This window comes from Camelus dromedarius, chromosome 3, assembly GCF_036321535.1.
Source record: "Camelus dromedarius isolate mCamDro1 chromosome 3, mCamDro1.pat, whole genome shotgun sequence".
Classification (NCBI taxonomy): domain Eukaryota; kingdom Metazoa; phylum Chordata; class Mammalia; order Artiodactyla; family Camelidae; genus Camelus; species Camelus dromedarius.
The window spans coordinates 65,386,246-65,401,634 of NC_087438.1; the positions used below are offsets into that span (position 1 = coordinate 65,386,246).

A 15,389-nucleotide genomic window follows, 5' to 3' on the forward strand; every position below is an offset into this window, starting at 1 on the left:
ACCTGATCTAGAACCTAAAAACAGTAGAAGGAAAGCAATTGGATGAAAACAGCCAGGGAAAGAAACGAAAGATGTTTTCCTGCTGCTTTTCTGATGTCAGTATTTCTTTTTCTGAGCTTTGACTTGATCTCCTCATTTCCTCTCTCCCTGGGACTCTAGATTCTCAGCTAGAGTTTGATAAAACTTAAGCGTGCTGTCAGTATGGTGAAGTTCCCTGGGCTCAGATGCGTCTTTACCCCTTACTAGCTACGTGACCTTGACCAAGTGACTTCAGCTGTTGGTGCTCTATTTCCCCTCCTATAACATGGGGAGTAAAAATAAGTGGATCTAACTCAGTGAATGAAGATTAAGTGAAACAATCCGTGTCCCGTGCTCAGCATTCTGCCTGCCACCTAGTGAGTCCTCCAAGTATATTGACTAGGACTCTTCTGCCCTGCTTTTACTCATTAGCACTTTTATCTCATCTGTACTTGAAATACATGGGAAAATAAAGAACTATATTAGATTCTTCAACGAATACATATTAAACTGTTATATACCAGGCATTGTGCTTAGATGAATAAAAACAGTGTTGGAAGGGCCCAAGGCCTTGTCCAGGTAGCACATTACTCTATTTCTAGCCTCTATCAAAGTGTTTGACAGATAGAAGATGTTTGAAAAGTAGGCATGAGAAAGCAAATAATCAGCCTATGAGGTAAGTATAATTACTCTCATCATTTTACAGATGCAGAAACTAAAACTTAGGAAGATTCGTTTTTCAGTGTCACCCAGCTAGTAAGTGACAGAATCAGAATTGAAACCACCTCAGCTTAGAGTCAGTCCCTATGCTATGTTTCTAGGAAGGCAGTGCCAACACTAGCTATCTATGATTCTTGGAAAGTATGAACTGGTTCCTTACTGTCTCATTACCAAAGAATATCACCACCCTGCAGATAAACCAAATTCTCAACAAAACATTTCCTAAGTATTTACTGAGTATTCACCTTCTTGTACAGGACACTGGTCTAATCTTGGAGGATGTATCAGTTAACTTGAGAGATGTTAGTGGAACTGACATCCAAGGGGACAGATACTAAATTCGTTGTGTGTGTGATTGCCCTTGTGATGAATACTGTAAGGGAGCAGACATCAGGGGTTCTGACTTAGTCTGACAAAACGGTCAGAAAGTCTTCCCCAAAGGATTTTTAAATTGAGCTCTGAAAGGCAAACAGAGAAGAATTAACTAGAAAATAAATGAAGAAGAATATTTCTTGCAGAATAAGTGTGTCCCCAAGACTAACCTAGGGCATTGCAGTAAAAGAAAGAAGGCCAGTGTGTATAACTAGATCATAAGTCAGGCATTAAGATGACATGAAGCTATAGAGACAGGTTAGGGCTGGATTTTCCAGGACTTCGAAACCAGGTTAAGCATTTTGGTCCTATCCTCAATCCAGTGAGTTTTAAAGAATAAAGTGATGTGATAAGATACACAATTTAGAAACATCACAGTGTGAAAGGACACAAGGGAGAACTCTGTTGAAAGGGGATGGCTGTGTGGACCAAGGTAGTGGATTAGAGATGGAGAAAATAGTAGATTTGAAAGATACTGATGGGATAGAGCTCATATACTTGGTAGCTTAGATCAGGGAGAAGAGCAGGAGGCCAGCCCAGGTTTTATGGGACCTGAAGCTTATGGAATTGGGAACCTCCTCCAGAAATTTATTTTCTGTGTGAAAGAAGGTCCCAAGATGCCTAGCAAAGGCCCCGAGACATTGCCTACAGACACAGTGAGGTCTGGACGAGGAAGAGAAAGGGCTTCCTTTTCTGTATCTTTTTTTTATTGAGGGGCAACACTTTTCTCAGAATCCTTCCCAGAGCTTGTCTGAAGTATAGGAGGCTGGGTAGAAAAATAGATGATCCCTTCCAATTCTGAGATTCTCTGATTGTGGTGGGAAGAAAATAATTTAGGCAAGTACATTATCATCTGTGAGCCAAGAAGGTAATCCACACCTATGCTCTAGTAATAAGATTATTGTCCTACAGGATACTTTTGAAATAGTAATTCATGCTTGGACAACAGATAAACTGAGCTGTACTCTACAAATTCAGCCAGTGACCACTCTCTCTTTTATGGACGTGAGTGACTGGGTGGGTTCCTCTTTTTTCCCATGTCTCAGTTTTCTCCCCTCATGACGATGAGCTCCAGCCCTCTCCGGGGATCACTGTGGGTGGGATCTGACTCAGTTCCTTGTTGACAACAGTTGGCACCTGTTTTCTGTCAGCTGACTGGTGCTGCAGCGTTTTGTACTGAGGCAAGGAGGAGGCATAAGCTCTCAGAAATAATCAGGCATGTGGTGCTTGTAAGCCTTCCTTCTGATAGAACCCAGAATCACGCTGGGAGAGTATTAACTGGAGATGGTTTGCTGGAAGATCGTGTCTCCCCAAGTGAGCTGAGAGAACACTGGTCCTGGAAGATTGTCCAAGAAATACGGATTCTGTCCAAAGAAATGCAGCTCCCTCTTAAAGAGTTACAATGCACACCACTGTATTAAGAGGACTTCTGAGACCTCCCACAAAAAAGAAATACAGAAAATTCAGTTTTTCATTTACTGTTTCACAACTGTACATGACCAGGAAATTCTTCTTGAACACACACACACACCACTGATTAATATACTGAAGAATACACTTGAGTGGGGGTAGGGGGAGGTGCATTAGCATCAAGACAGAAAGGCCAGGGAATGGAGAGGGGAATAAAATGGCCCAACATAGTAGAAAACTCCCAGAGTTCATGTCTGGACTAGTGCATCCTCGTTCTCAGTAGGATTGGCAGCCCTTGGACTGGTCTGCATGTAAATTCTTATGCAGTTGATTCTTGATACAAAGAATGCCTGAGCTGTTGGGCTGGCCTGTTGCTCCTCTCAGAGAAGAGCTTTGGTTCATTTCAAGGTAGGTCAAGGAGTGGTCAGTGACAAGGACAACTGCCTCTCTCACTTTGAAATTTATTGACGTTTCCTAAATTGAAGTAAAGAAGCAGTATAAAATCTAGTTGTTCCTGAAAGCATAAGATTGCCTCTTAAGGCATCAGTTTGAAAAATTTGGAAGTACAACTGAAAAGAGCAACACAGTGAAAGATGGGGTCAGTAGGCCAGTTTTTAAATTTAAAAATTTAAAATTTAAAAATTTTAAAATTGGTCTACCCACTGGCTGTATGAACTTGGGCAAGTGACTCAACCTCTCGGAACCCCATTCTCCGTATCTGTAAAAACACTTCCTTTGCAGCATAATGTAATCACTAGAAATAATAGATTTATTCTCATGAATTACTGTCTCATCATTGTGAAAATACGGAACCTATGTGCTTAACATGTAGCAAATGTTCACTTAATAAAAGCTCTTTCTATTAATTCCAATAGCAGAAAAGGACTGATAGTATCAGTACCTATTTGAGTCCCATACTATGAATATTTTCTAGAATGTTATGTCACCTTTTTGCCTTGCTAATTCAAGGCATAGCCTAAGGTCTGGAACTGCTATCAGGTTAAAAGCTCAACCCTACTACTTGTTACCTATGTGACCTTGAACAAACCACATTACCTCTCTCTGCCTCCATTTTCTAATCTACAAAATAAGGACACTCATATTATTATCTCCTTTTTCCCCCCACAGTTCTCATGAGAATTCAAAGAATGCTCTGTGCTACAAATATTGTTAAGGACCCATTGTTTTTCATTATTAATATCAACATTTCTCAATGCTTTAAGAAGTGTTTGCGTTTGGAAACGGGTACTCCAGCTCATTGCACGTACGCGCACACACAATTAAGTGAGTAGATGTAAAATTCAATGATTTCTTTTTTTCATCATCTCATTTTTCTTCACTTGTCACCTCTGGCTTTCCTTGGCCTTGGGTGACTGTTCCTGGAGTCTCAGCTGTCACTTTTGACACTCCCTTCTCATTGCAGTCCAGTCTTCATTGGCTACAATTAAATGGTTTCCAGTGTGGCTTTAGGAGAAGAAGATTCACGTTGGAATGACAGTTCCCAAGGCAACATCATTTTGTCCAGTGACAACTTAGAATATTTCCATCTTCTTCAATGATTCTAATACCTTTTCCTTCATTGAATTTGTAGATAAGAGCTGCAAATTCAAATCTATTTGGCTTTAAATTCCGTTTTCTTTTCACAGCACCACAGTAATAATAAAAGCAACAGTATCACTAATAAAAACTAACATTTATTTAACAGTTGTTAGGTACAGGAACCATACTAAGTTGTTTATCTTCATTATCTCATTTAATCCTAACAGCAAATCTATAAGCTAGACTTCATTGTCATGGATGATGAAATAGGCTCAGAGAGGTGAAGTAATCTACTCAGAAGCACACAGCTAGGATATGGAAGAGCCAGAATTCAAATTCACTTACAGCTGACCCAAGAGCCACCTTATGTTGCTTTTACATTTTCAGACTTTTTTCTGCCCTTTGATAACAATGATGTAAAAAATAATTGTGAAGCATTTAAGGCAGAACCAGGTGTAAAAGCTACTCTCCTCACATCAAAACGTCATCTAGATTTATAAATCAGCTACTACTGGGGCTGCTAGGGACAGGAATAAAGGAACTGACAGTGGAAGGAGACATTTATGACAATCATATAGTGCCATGCCTGAGAATATTTCCCCCTACCTTCTTCTGAGAACAAGAAACCGTTTTTGAGCTTGTGGCCCCTTCCCCAGGAAAGTATTCAATGCAGATACCTACAATATGGGCTTCTCTAGAGGTGGAGGGTATGTGCGCGTGGATGAGAATGAAATTGTGAGGTTCCAGGCTAATTGGATTAGGACATATGTTAGAAGCTCAGTATATAAACCACGAAAGTGAGCCTTGCACATGACTTGAGAATGTTGGGCACATAACTACTGTAGTCATCTCTCTGTCTATGCATTGATGATAGAGTAATGCTTACATAATATCTATATGTAGCAATATACAGGCAACACAAATTATACAAATTGCAAGTTAAAACCCAACATAGCAAAAGTTATTTCATTTTGTGTAATAGAACTTTGTTTCTCTTAAAAGTTGCCTTTCTGATAAAGGATGTGAGCTTGATCTCAGCCAGTCAAGTTTTCTTTCCTTAACCCTGGGGTTGCGTCGAGCTTCTGAGAGAAGCTAATAGACTATGAAAGCATTGGATGGGGTATGGATCAGGAAGGGAGGGGAGCATAGGTGTCTACTTCGAGTTACCTTCTGTCAATGCCATTATCAGCGGAAACATCCATTCTAGTCTTTGGGAAGTCTTGTGCTGATCAGTGTTACCTGATGCTACTTGTGGTTATGTGTTAGTAGTTTTGCTCTCTGCTATTACCTCCTAAATAGCTACCTGTACACAGTCACTCATTATCTGAGGCTCTGCTTCCAAGAGGAACTAAGCTAGCTTAGACAGACCTTTAAAAATGAAAATTTCAAAGTTTGGGCAGGATCTTTATTTATGTATGAGATCAGCACCAAGAAGTGTGTATTTTAATATTGGCTCTTCTTTTTGTACTTTAGGCTCAAGAAGGCATGATTGGAAAGGGATGGTATTGGTAGGGGAGTGAACAAATGGAATTTTTACTTTATTTTTCAGTTTTGTTGACATATGGAGGCTGTGTCACCAACTACCCCAACATTCAGTTGCTTATACCAGCATTTATTCTCAATTCAACTTGCCAAGGTGACAAGGTGACAAATTCAGCTTATTTAGTCTGCACTCATCTGGACAGCTCTGTTTCCTGCTGTGAGTTGGCTGGGTTTGGTTCCAGAATTTGAATCTGTTCCATATACATTTGTTCTGGAAACAGGCTGAAGGCTCAGTAGCTCCATGGAGCATACTCCTCACAGCACTGATCACTGAAAAGCAAGAGCCAAACCAAACTGTGCAAGCATATTTATGGCCCTTGATTGCATCATGTCCCTTAATATTTCCTTGACCAAAGCAAATCACACAGTCAGGAAAGTACACTCTGTCCACTGGGGCAGAGAGAGTGGAGTGAATCACTGTCATCATCGTGTGTACTAGTGCTATAGCCTTCCAAAATTAAGAGGCAGTTAAGAAAACACTACTCTTCCTCCTATGAGTTTAAATTTATATTTAAGAATTAATGTCTATCCTTGTGTATATTTGTATTTGTACTCACAGCCTGCACATGGTTAATCCAATAGTTATCAAATGGTCATACAAAAGAAAAGAAAGACATATCTTCAACCCTCCCAGTGGGAAGACTTTGAAGATGGCTGGAGGTGGAGGACAAAAGCTAGTTGAACAATCCTTCTGTAATTCTTGAAAAATCACTTTAGTTTGACTGAATATTTATGACTTGGGAGGAGGGAATGGAGTCTGGGGGGAAACCAGCCCTCTTGGATAGAAGGACATCTGATTCTGAAATGGTGGGTGGAAATTCCAGGGATGGGGGTTTGAAGCAGGAGAGAAAAGTAGGCCTGAGAACAGGGGATCAGGGTTAGGAATTGAGGGCTTCTGATGAGGGACCCTCTGGGAAGGATTTAATGCTTAGCTGCTGAAATCTGGCCTATAATATAACAAGGTCATGATTAGTGAACTATTGCAAATGACTTCTCACCTGTAGTAAGTCCCTGTAGTTTGTGTTTGTCTGTTTGTTTTCCTTAACACTTCAGGTGAGGCTCAATCATACAGTTTGTATGTTGTCAAAAAAAGTGAAAGATTGGGCTATAAAGGAAAATGAATTATACCTGTTTAATTAGATTCTTAAATTACTTTTAGGAAAGCCCATTTAATTTCCTAATGTAAACCTTCAACTTTTCTTTTTTTACTGTTCATTTGGTAAATACAATAAGTAAGAGGAGATCTTGTTTTTGTTGGACACATGAGCTTTTTTTTTTTTTGACTTAGAAACCATTTATTCTTTTGATTTATAAGCATATTTTACATATTCTGATCAATACATCAAGTGTATAATGTGTGTGTTCCCTTAAAAATGCTAAGACCACACATGTTAAACTTAGCTGTATACACATTGTATTAGGCTATTAGACAAATACCACTTTTCACATCACAACACATACATATTATACTTTTTTTTTTTTTACTGGCAGAGGAACATGCCTTTCAAAAATATTTTATTGGATGAAACTTTCTTATTCTCAGGAAAATTTTGGTTTTTAATATAATTTATTATGCCTTTTAAAATTCTGCTTGATAAAAGCATTTGGTAAAACATTATAAATACCTGTAAAGAAAATATAGTTTAAAATTCCAAGGGAAATACCATATAAGTTTCTTCTTTTACATTTTCACAAAAATCCACACAGGCACTAAGAAAGACTGACAAAAATATTTTATGTCTGAACAATATATTCCAGGTTGGAAACATTCAAACATGACTTTATTTAAAGCTTCTCTAGAGTGAACCTTTGGCTACAATCCAATGAGCTGGTTGGGGTTTTAACCAGGAAAAGATACTGTTAGAAAAATGAAAAAGAAAGCATCATACAATTTGTACTAGATTAAGAATGAGGAAAGGCTAAATTTTCATTTATTAATTTTTATTGGGCTCGCTGGACCTTAGCTCTTTTTTTTTTTTTTTAAGTTGAAATTTTTTGTAACTCTCTGGTCATTTTCAGCTCTATTTACTACTTTATGATGTGCTACAAATTTCAAAATTCTGTCCAACACTGTGTATCAAACAATATGTGATATTTCCAAGGACGCAGTGATACTGCAGTTCTTTGGGGGAAACATCCTCAAAGCATCATGGGTATTATTCTGGAAATGCCCTCATTCTGCACAAATTCAAATGGTAGGCTAGGGGGTGAAAATTTGTCTTACCAAATACACTTTAAACTAGAGCGAGTAACAGACCCTCGTGTTCTCTTCCTGATGTAGTTCAGTGTAGTCCTTTTCCTGGTCTTGTGCATGTGTGGCCTCTTGAAGTTCAAACTTTGTGGAAGAATTGCAGACAGCAAATTCTGTGGGAGAATGCCAGGACTGCAGGTGATGGAAACCTTTGTGAGCATATAGAGTGGGGAGCTAGGGGGTTGGCAATTAATGAACTAGTATAAATGAACATTGATTAAACACGTAAGTCAAACAAGATTTCAAAGGTATTTTCAGGCATCTGAAATACCATTTTTTTCCTATGAATTAATTTGATCATGACAAATTCTTGTAACTTTTGATTATCTTAGAGATCCTGCCTGAAAGAAGCCGGGGATATGTTTTTCCTAATGCGCTTAACACTTTGTACGTGTTCGTTTAGTGCAGGAGTGGGGAAAATCAAATGCCTAGAATGCTGACCCCTAAGGTGGCCACTGTAAGCAGCATGGAACAGGCTACCACAGGGACATGGTGTTCAGGTATATTTGGGCAGCTACTACTCACCTCCAGCCAACTGTTGCCATGAGTGAAGATGGTTCTAAGAATCAGGTTTTAAGTGAACTATGATATTTTCAATAATTACTCACACTTTTAAAACATTTAAGATGCTGAACAAAATCTACCTGAGGGACATATGCTGCTTATGGGTAGCCAGCTTCTGTCCTCTGAGTTAAGCTTACAAGCAATTTGGTGAGAATTTGGACACTATCATCTGTAAGATTGGAGAAGGGCCTTCAGTGCCAAGGAATGAACACTCCGTTTGAAAAATCCAGAAAAACCTGTTCTGATGAATATAGTTAAAAACACAAGAAAACCCTACATTGGCTCTCCCTACTATGAATATTTTCCTTTGATTACACTGGTTCTCCATGTTATAAGTGGCTTCATATTATAACCATTAAAAAAATTATGACTAGGAATTTGCCAAGTCCCAAGTGTATGTTTGTTCTAGGAAAGTGGTATAAGTAGCTCCCTCAGTATTTGATTTGTGGCTGAGAAAGGAGAAGGTACTGGGGGGAAAGGAAGGCCGGAGGTCACAGCATAGGTCACAGCACAAGTCACAGTCACCTTGAGGTCCATGGCACACTAAGTGCAGAAGAATGTTCTAAAACTGCTCAAACCAGATAATGCAGGCATTGAGGCCTGTTTCAGGATCTAAATAACCCAGCCTCTCTGCAAAATAACCTAGTGGCCACTTCCTAAATGAGCAGTACTTGGGCGTAGAAAAGCCCAGGGCATGAGTCTGCTTGTGAACTCTTTCATAGAGACTTTCCAAACCCTTCTTTGGCATCAAAATTTGAAGAACCACATGGCAAAGATGGGGGATAAGCTATGAGAACAGTCTTCCTTCCTCTCATTTTTTTGCAGATTACTTTTTCAAATTAATCCACTGCCCAGGTTATTCCTTTTCTTTTGAGAAATGAAATGAGAGGGTCCAAGGAGTCATTCTCGAGGACCAGGTGTGAACTCTGGTTCCAGAAAGAACAAAACATTTGACTTGTGCAGGCAGGGAAGACATGTTTTGGGAGCTATAATCAATTCAGGAAGTTGGAGTTACTCCTTGAGCTCATAGCTTTCAAATATCCATTTTGGGGAGAAAAAGAAAAAGTACCATGTAAGATATTATAGACATAAGAATCGGTGACAAAACAACCACTTCAGACACAGGCAGAATCTAAGGGGAAGGAAGAAGCGTGAATATTTCCAACTTAGGACCACACACTCGTTTTAACTGTCCTCCCGCAGAATGTCCACCAGAGCTTGCAGCAGCCGGTCGTCCCTGTGCTTGTAAGGTTTCGTGTTATAGAAAACATCGACATAGTCGTTATACAGACTGTCCTCAGAGTCTTTAAGCTGGGAAGGCTTGTTCAGCTTTTCCAGGGCTTTGTAGAAATTTTCATAAGGGATGTTGAGCTGCGCACTTGGAGACTTCTTTGGTGATTGCTTTGGGGGGAAGTTTTTGCTGAAAGCGCTTTGTAGGAGTCGCAGCATGGCCTCGGAAGGGGGTCCCTCTGCCAGTTCAGCCCTTCTGCCCCCCACATTGCCACCGCTGGGGCTTTTGGATGTCAGAGGGTTCTCATCCAGGTTCTCTTGTGTGGGCTGCTCCTGAAACAGAAAGCCACCGACAAAGGGGAGAAGGCTCGTTATTTCAGACCAGGTGAGCCAGCTGCAGTGCCCACCCACTGCCTGGCCCTCGAAAGGCAGTTTGTGGGGCAGAGAGAGCACAAGGCTGGGAGTCACACTGTCTCAGGTTTCAGTCCTCATTTCCTCATTGACTGATGTACCCTTGGCATCTTTTTAATCTCCCCAAGCTTCACCTGTGAAATAGCAATAAGAATCCCTCCATTTCTGGTGGTTTTTGAAGGTGGAATGAGATGATGCCTGGAAGTGCTCACAAGATAGACCTGCCTCCAGGACTGTGACAGAAGGCCCTCCAGGCTGGGGTCCCAGGGGAGAGCTGTTTCATAGAATATAAATGGGGCCCGAATATGAGCTAGTTTATAAGTTTCTTGAATAATGTCTCTGTTACTTTCCAAAACCCCTTTAAAAAGCCAGCCCTATTTGAGGAAGGTCATTCTGGAAATTCTGATAACCTACATACTACATCTGAGGTGCTGTGCTAGAAGCAGGGGGGATACAAAGATAAAGAAAATGTGTTTTCCACCCACCATCTGATAAGAGAGAAGCCAGCAGCATCAGTAGGCTGAGGCCCTGGAATGTAACTGACTAACTTTAGCTATCCTCTGCAATTTTCTGAGAGAAACTATGATTTTATAGCTCCCCTTGGAGTTACCAAGAAGTGTCAGTTAAGGAATTAGTAAAGAGGAACCTGCGTGATTTGGTCATTAGAGCCTTGACCCTCTTTCTGCAAAACGGACATACTAAGGTCTCTCCTTTCTAGGTTACAAGGATTATTAGTTAAATGAGACAATGTAAAACCGGCTTAAAAACTAAGTGCAACACAAATTTTAGGTGTGTGTGATCAAAGAAAAAGACAGTTCTCTTTAAAATTTGATAGTGTTGTAAGTGGGGAAAATTTATGTTAGTTTAATAATTTTGAATTCATTCATTTTAGTTTCTAAATTTTGGGTAGAAGGGCAAAATGAATAAAACACTTTCCTACAGAAAATGAACAGTTGAATCCTCTGACTCCCTTTCCTCCCAACCCATAGTTGACTCACTTCCTGCCTAAAAGTTAGAGGCAGCTTTACCCACTATAGTGTCCCCTGCAGTTTAAAAAAGAACGTGCCAGGAAGAACAGAGCCACACAGACCTCCCCTGAATCCACCACCTTCTCCACCCCTCTTCGGTCATTCTGAACAGTGTTGTAGGATGTGTACACCCGGGGCTGTTTCATGTGTTCTGGCTGAGAAGAGGTCCCATGCAGAATCAACTTCCAGTTCACGATTCTTCCTTCATTTTGCATTCTTCCAGACTAATGAATAAGCATATGTAATTTCAGTATGTGTTCTGCGTAATATAAAACAAACACCTTCAAAACATGTAAAAGAGATTTTGTAGTTAAAATCTAATTTTAAGATTCTGTGCACTTCATATGTAGAACTCTGTGTACAAAGACATAAATCACTGGCCTCACTCTTGTTATGAAAATTGACAGTTGACAGGTTCAAGGATTTAAAAATTGATTCATTGCTTCATTTAGTTTAAAAAAAAAGGAGAACTCTCTACATGAACTTTTTTCTGTACTGGATGTGTTCTTAAAAAGTTGACTGTACCTCCTATAAAGAGAATTATATTGACCAATTATCAACTTGTAGAAACATTCCATTGGGAAAAGAAAAGTCTGGAGTATTATAAATAGCCTTCAGCATTAAGCAATCCTTAAAAACTGTCTATTTATGATAAGAGAATAATTTTCACAGATTCAACAATTATGTTAAAAATAATACGCTGAAGTCTAAAATTCTAAAAAAAAAAATCTACAACTATAGAGTCAGAGTTTGCAAACGTGATATAAAACAGTCCCATCTCGGTAAATAGATTTTCTTAGTTTCCTTATGGTGAAATTGAGTTAAAGAATAGAAGCCAAGTTCTGGAGTAGAACCACAAATTGAGAACATTTTCTTGTTCTCCCTATGAGAGCAAGAATTTTTACAACTTCCATTGCTAAGTCACAATTTTAGCAATCTTTAGACGAAAGCTATTCTCAGAGAAAAAAAAGTGACAATGACTATAAAATTCATATTGTTTTAATTGACAGCTTCAGGAATTTAAAATCATTTATTTTTTTAAAAGTTATCTAGATGTTAAATCTGATGCCACTTAGATACTTAAAACACTGTTATCTTGAGAGAGCTTGGATCCAAAACACCATTCATTTATATGCTTAACCTGTAGAAAATGCTGGAGAATTGATATAAAAATAAAGAATTCAACTGTATTTGGCTTTTTAATCAGACACTTCTTGCTTTATTGTTGAGACTGTGTGTTACAACTGTACAAAAATATGAGAGTGTTAGCAAACAGAAAGAGAGTTGAGAAATGCTTTTGTTTCATAACTGAAACAAAACAAAAAAGTTGTATTAAATAAGCTCTCTTGTCTAACAAGTAAGCTACTTCTAAATAGCCACTGTGGTAAATATTTGTAAGAGTTCCTTCATATGACCCCAGCAGAGTGTGATAGCAAAGATGGTGTAGCGTTTAACCATGTTTGTGAATAAAGCTGATTGTGGTGGCTGAATAGGTGTGGCTCGCTGTGCTCTGACCTGGGGACACTGGGATTTGTCCCATGGTCCATCACATTGGGTATTAGAATATCTTTTCTTCCTTCTTATATGGGTGGTGCCTAATTTAAAAAAAAATTATTATCTCTATAGCCAAATGGGCAAAGGTTGAAACACTAACTCTTCTCCTTACCTCTATAAGGAGTGATCAAAGTTCCTTTTGGGCCCTTAATGAAGACACCAAGTGTGAAAGTGCTTCAAAGTGTTTAAAAGTGAGCTTGTGTTCCGGTAGCCTTTCATTCATACTTACCATGTCTGTAATTCGCAAAGTCCAAGTGCCTATGGGATTCTCTCCCCACGTGTGAACAGACATGAAGTCCCAATTCTTAAAGCCATTAGAAGATGTATCCCGCTCTCTCTCAGCCAACAGTACAGTGCTGGTTCCTATTTTCATGCAACAAACACAAGTTAGTTAATGTCCTCACAGCTCTGATAGTAGGACGCACTCTAGCATCTAATAACTGAAAATGAATGCTGGGAGAGATTAGCCCTCTTAATTTTCCCTTTGAGTATAATAGCAACATGAAGATATTCCCAAGAAAAAAAGACATTTTTATTCACAGTACTTAGCACACTGCCTGGCATATAATAAGTTCTCAGTAAATATTGTAGAAAAATACATAATCGATGAATATATTGATTAATGTTTGTTTGAATAAGAACTCAGAGAATTGTTTATGAACTACATTAAAGAATATATGTTCATGAACTATATTAGAAAAGACAAAGGCCTAACAAACATTTTAATGGAACTATCATTTTGAAATTTTAAGAAGAAATTTTGAAAATTTAATAGGTTCCTGAGTCTATAATCCAGCATAGGCATGATAAAATAAAACCATATTAATTTAGTATTCATTTGTCATATAAAAACTGCTAGTTAGAGTAACTCTAAATTTTCAAATCCAAGCTCTCTATAGGTCAATAAATTATACTTCTTTCTAAGAGAAAGTATCAAATGAACTAAAGGGCCGTTCCACCAATACTTCAGGCCAATTCCAAGATATCAAGAAAGCATAATTCCAAAACTAACGGAGCCTACTCCAAACCTCTAGGAAGTTCATATCCTGGAAGGACATTATAGAGATAGCTCATCTCTTCTCATGTATCACCTATAGGAATTGAATTTAGTCACCTGAATCCTACTAAAACATGAAAAAGGATTAGGATAGCTTCTCTTGGTGGGACTGTGGTTTATGTTTCATAAGCTCTTTCCCATCCATGGTCTTATCTGACTTAGTACCCTCTCAAGAAAGGGCAGATGTCAATATATCGTATCATACATGGCTTTAATCATATCATTGTGGAAATGTTTCAGTCTTCTCAACTCTCATGGATCAGAATTCTCAGTTTTTCAATTGATTCCTTGGATGTGTCTGATATATCTGTCAACTTAATTATTAGAGTAACTTTCACTAACTTGTTATCTGAAAGAAATGAATGGTAGATCAGTGACCCAGAAAATGAACACAGCTTAAAAATGCATAACTGTAGAAGGGTTTATTAATTGTTATTATTTGGATAGACATCATTCTGTGCTGATCTAATGATCAGTTGGAGTGAGCAGGGCAGAAATCTGATGTCAAAAAAAAAAGACAAATAAGCATACATCTTAAGACGTGAAAATATCCATTGGAAGACTTAGGGCTATATATAAGCAAAAATCAATCATTGATTTGAAATCATTTAATTTACACTTAAAATTTTAAACATAGTTTAGAAGAAATTCTTGAAATTTTTTTTTTTTTTTAATAATTTACCAGCAGCAGAAGTGAGGGTGACATGAAGGTCTCCTCTGCGGGAATATTCAATTGTTGCTTCAAATTGCACATGTTCCAGTGACTTGATAGCATTTTCTTGTCCTTCACAAGCTCTTGTTGGAATTTCAATGATAACTTCTCCGTTAGCTTTCAGGGCTCTAAATACATTGAATAATCATCACTGAACAAAGTGTATCTTTTCTTCCTTGAATTTTATGGGAATATGTACACAACACTCTTGAGTAGATACTTAGCAAGGTTTGTTGTGTCTTCCTGTTACAAGTAGATCCCAATTCAGCATTAATTATAAGTTAATTTCAATGCATAAGAAAATGATAATTTTACAGAAATAGAAGAAATAGAAAAAAAACTTTACAGTTTATATGGAACCACAAAGGACTACAAATAGCTGCATCAGTCCTGAGAAAGAAGATCACAGCTGGACGCATCACATCTCCTAATTTCAAAATGCTGTACAATGCTACGGCAATCAAAATAATATGGTATTGATAAAAACAAAAACACTAATTTGAAAAAATACATGCACCCCAGTATTCATAGCAGCATTATTTGTAGTTGCTAAGATATGGAAGAAACTTGTGTCCATCAACAGATAAATGGATAAAGAAGATAATGAGGTGTGTATATACATATATGTGTGTGTGTGTATGTGTGTGTGTATGTGTATATATATATATATATGTGTGTGTGTGTGTGTGTATGTATATATGTGTATATCTCATACCAGATTCAGCTTCTGTAGTCAGATATAGTGGGCCAGCTATAGTCGATGTAAAAGCTATATGATAAAAGATCCTTCATGGAGTTAAAGTCACAAATCACATAGCACAGTGGCATGAAGTAAGGTTCTTTTGTAAGTAGGTTCTGGGTAATACTGGTTGGCAAGTACTGCCTTTCATCAGTTCTAAGATGCATTTTTTTTAAAGATTTTAACATCTTTGAATTTGGGATGAATCTTAAAACCAATGATTGATAATAGTTTAATTGGCA

At 38.2% G+C, this 15,389-nt stretch overlaps 1 protein-coding gene across 1 annotated transcript in view; it reads right to left on the bottom strand.

The window, feature by feature from the left end:
* Positions 1-6,869: 6,869 nt before the first annotated feature.
* The window catches only part of PCSK1 (proprotein convertase subtilisin/kexin type 1), a 40,044-nt gene continuing 31,524 nt past the window's right edge, over positions 6,870-15,389 (bottom strand). Inside the window, exons 11-14 of the mRNA XM_010993965.3 lie at positions 14,379-14,536; positions 12,869-13,002; positions 11,148-11,309; positions 6,870-9,979 (exon numbers count right to left, since the gene is read on the bottom strand). Coding sequence (XP_010992267.3) covers positions 9,602-9,979; positions 11,148-11,309; positions 12,869-13,002; positions 14,379-14,536 — 832 coding nt within the window. The 3' untranslated portion in view covers positions 6,870-9,601. The remainder of the gene's footprint in view (positions 9,980-11,147; positions 11,310-12,868; positions 13,003-14,378; positions 14,537-15,389) is intronic.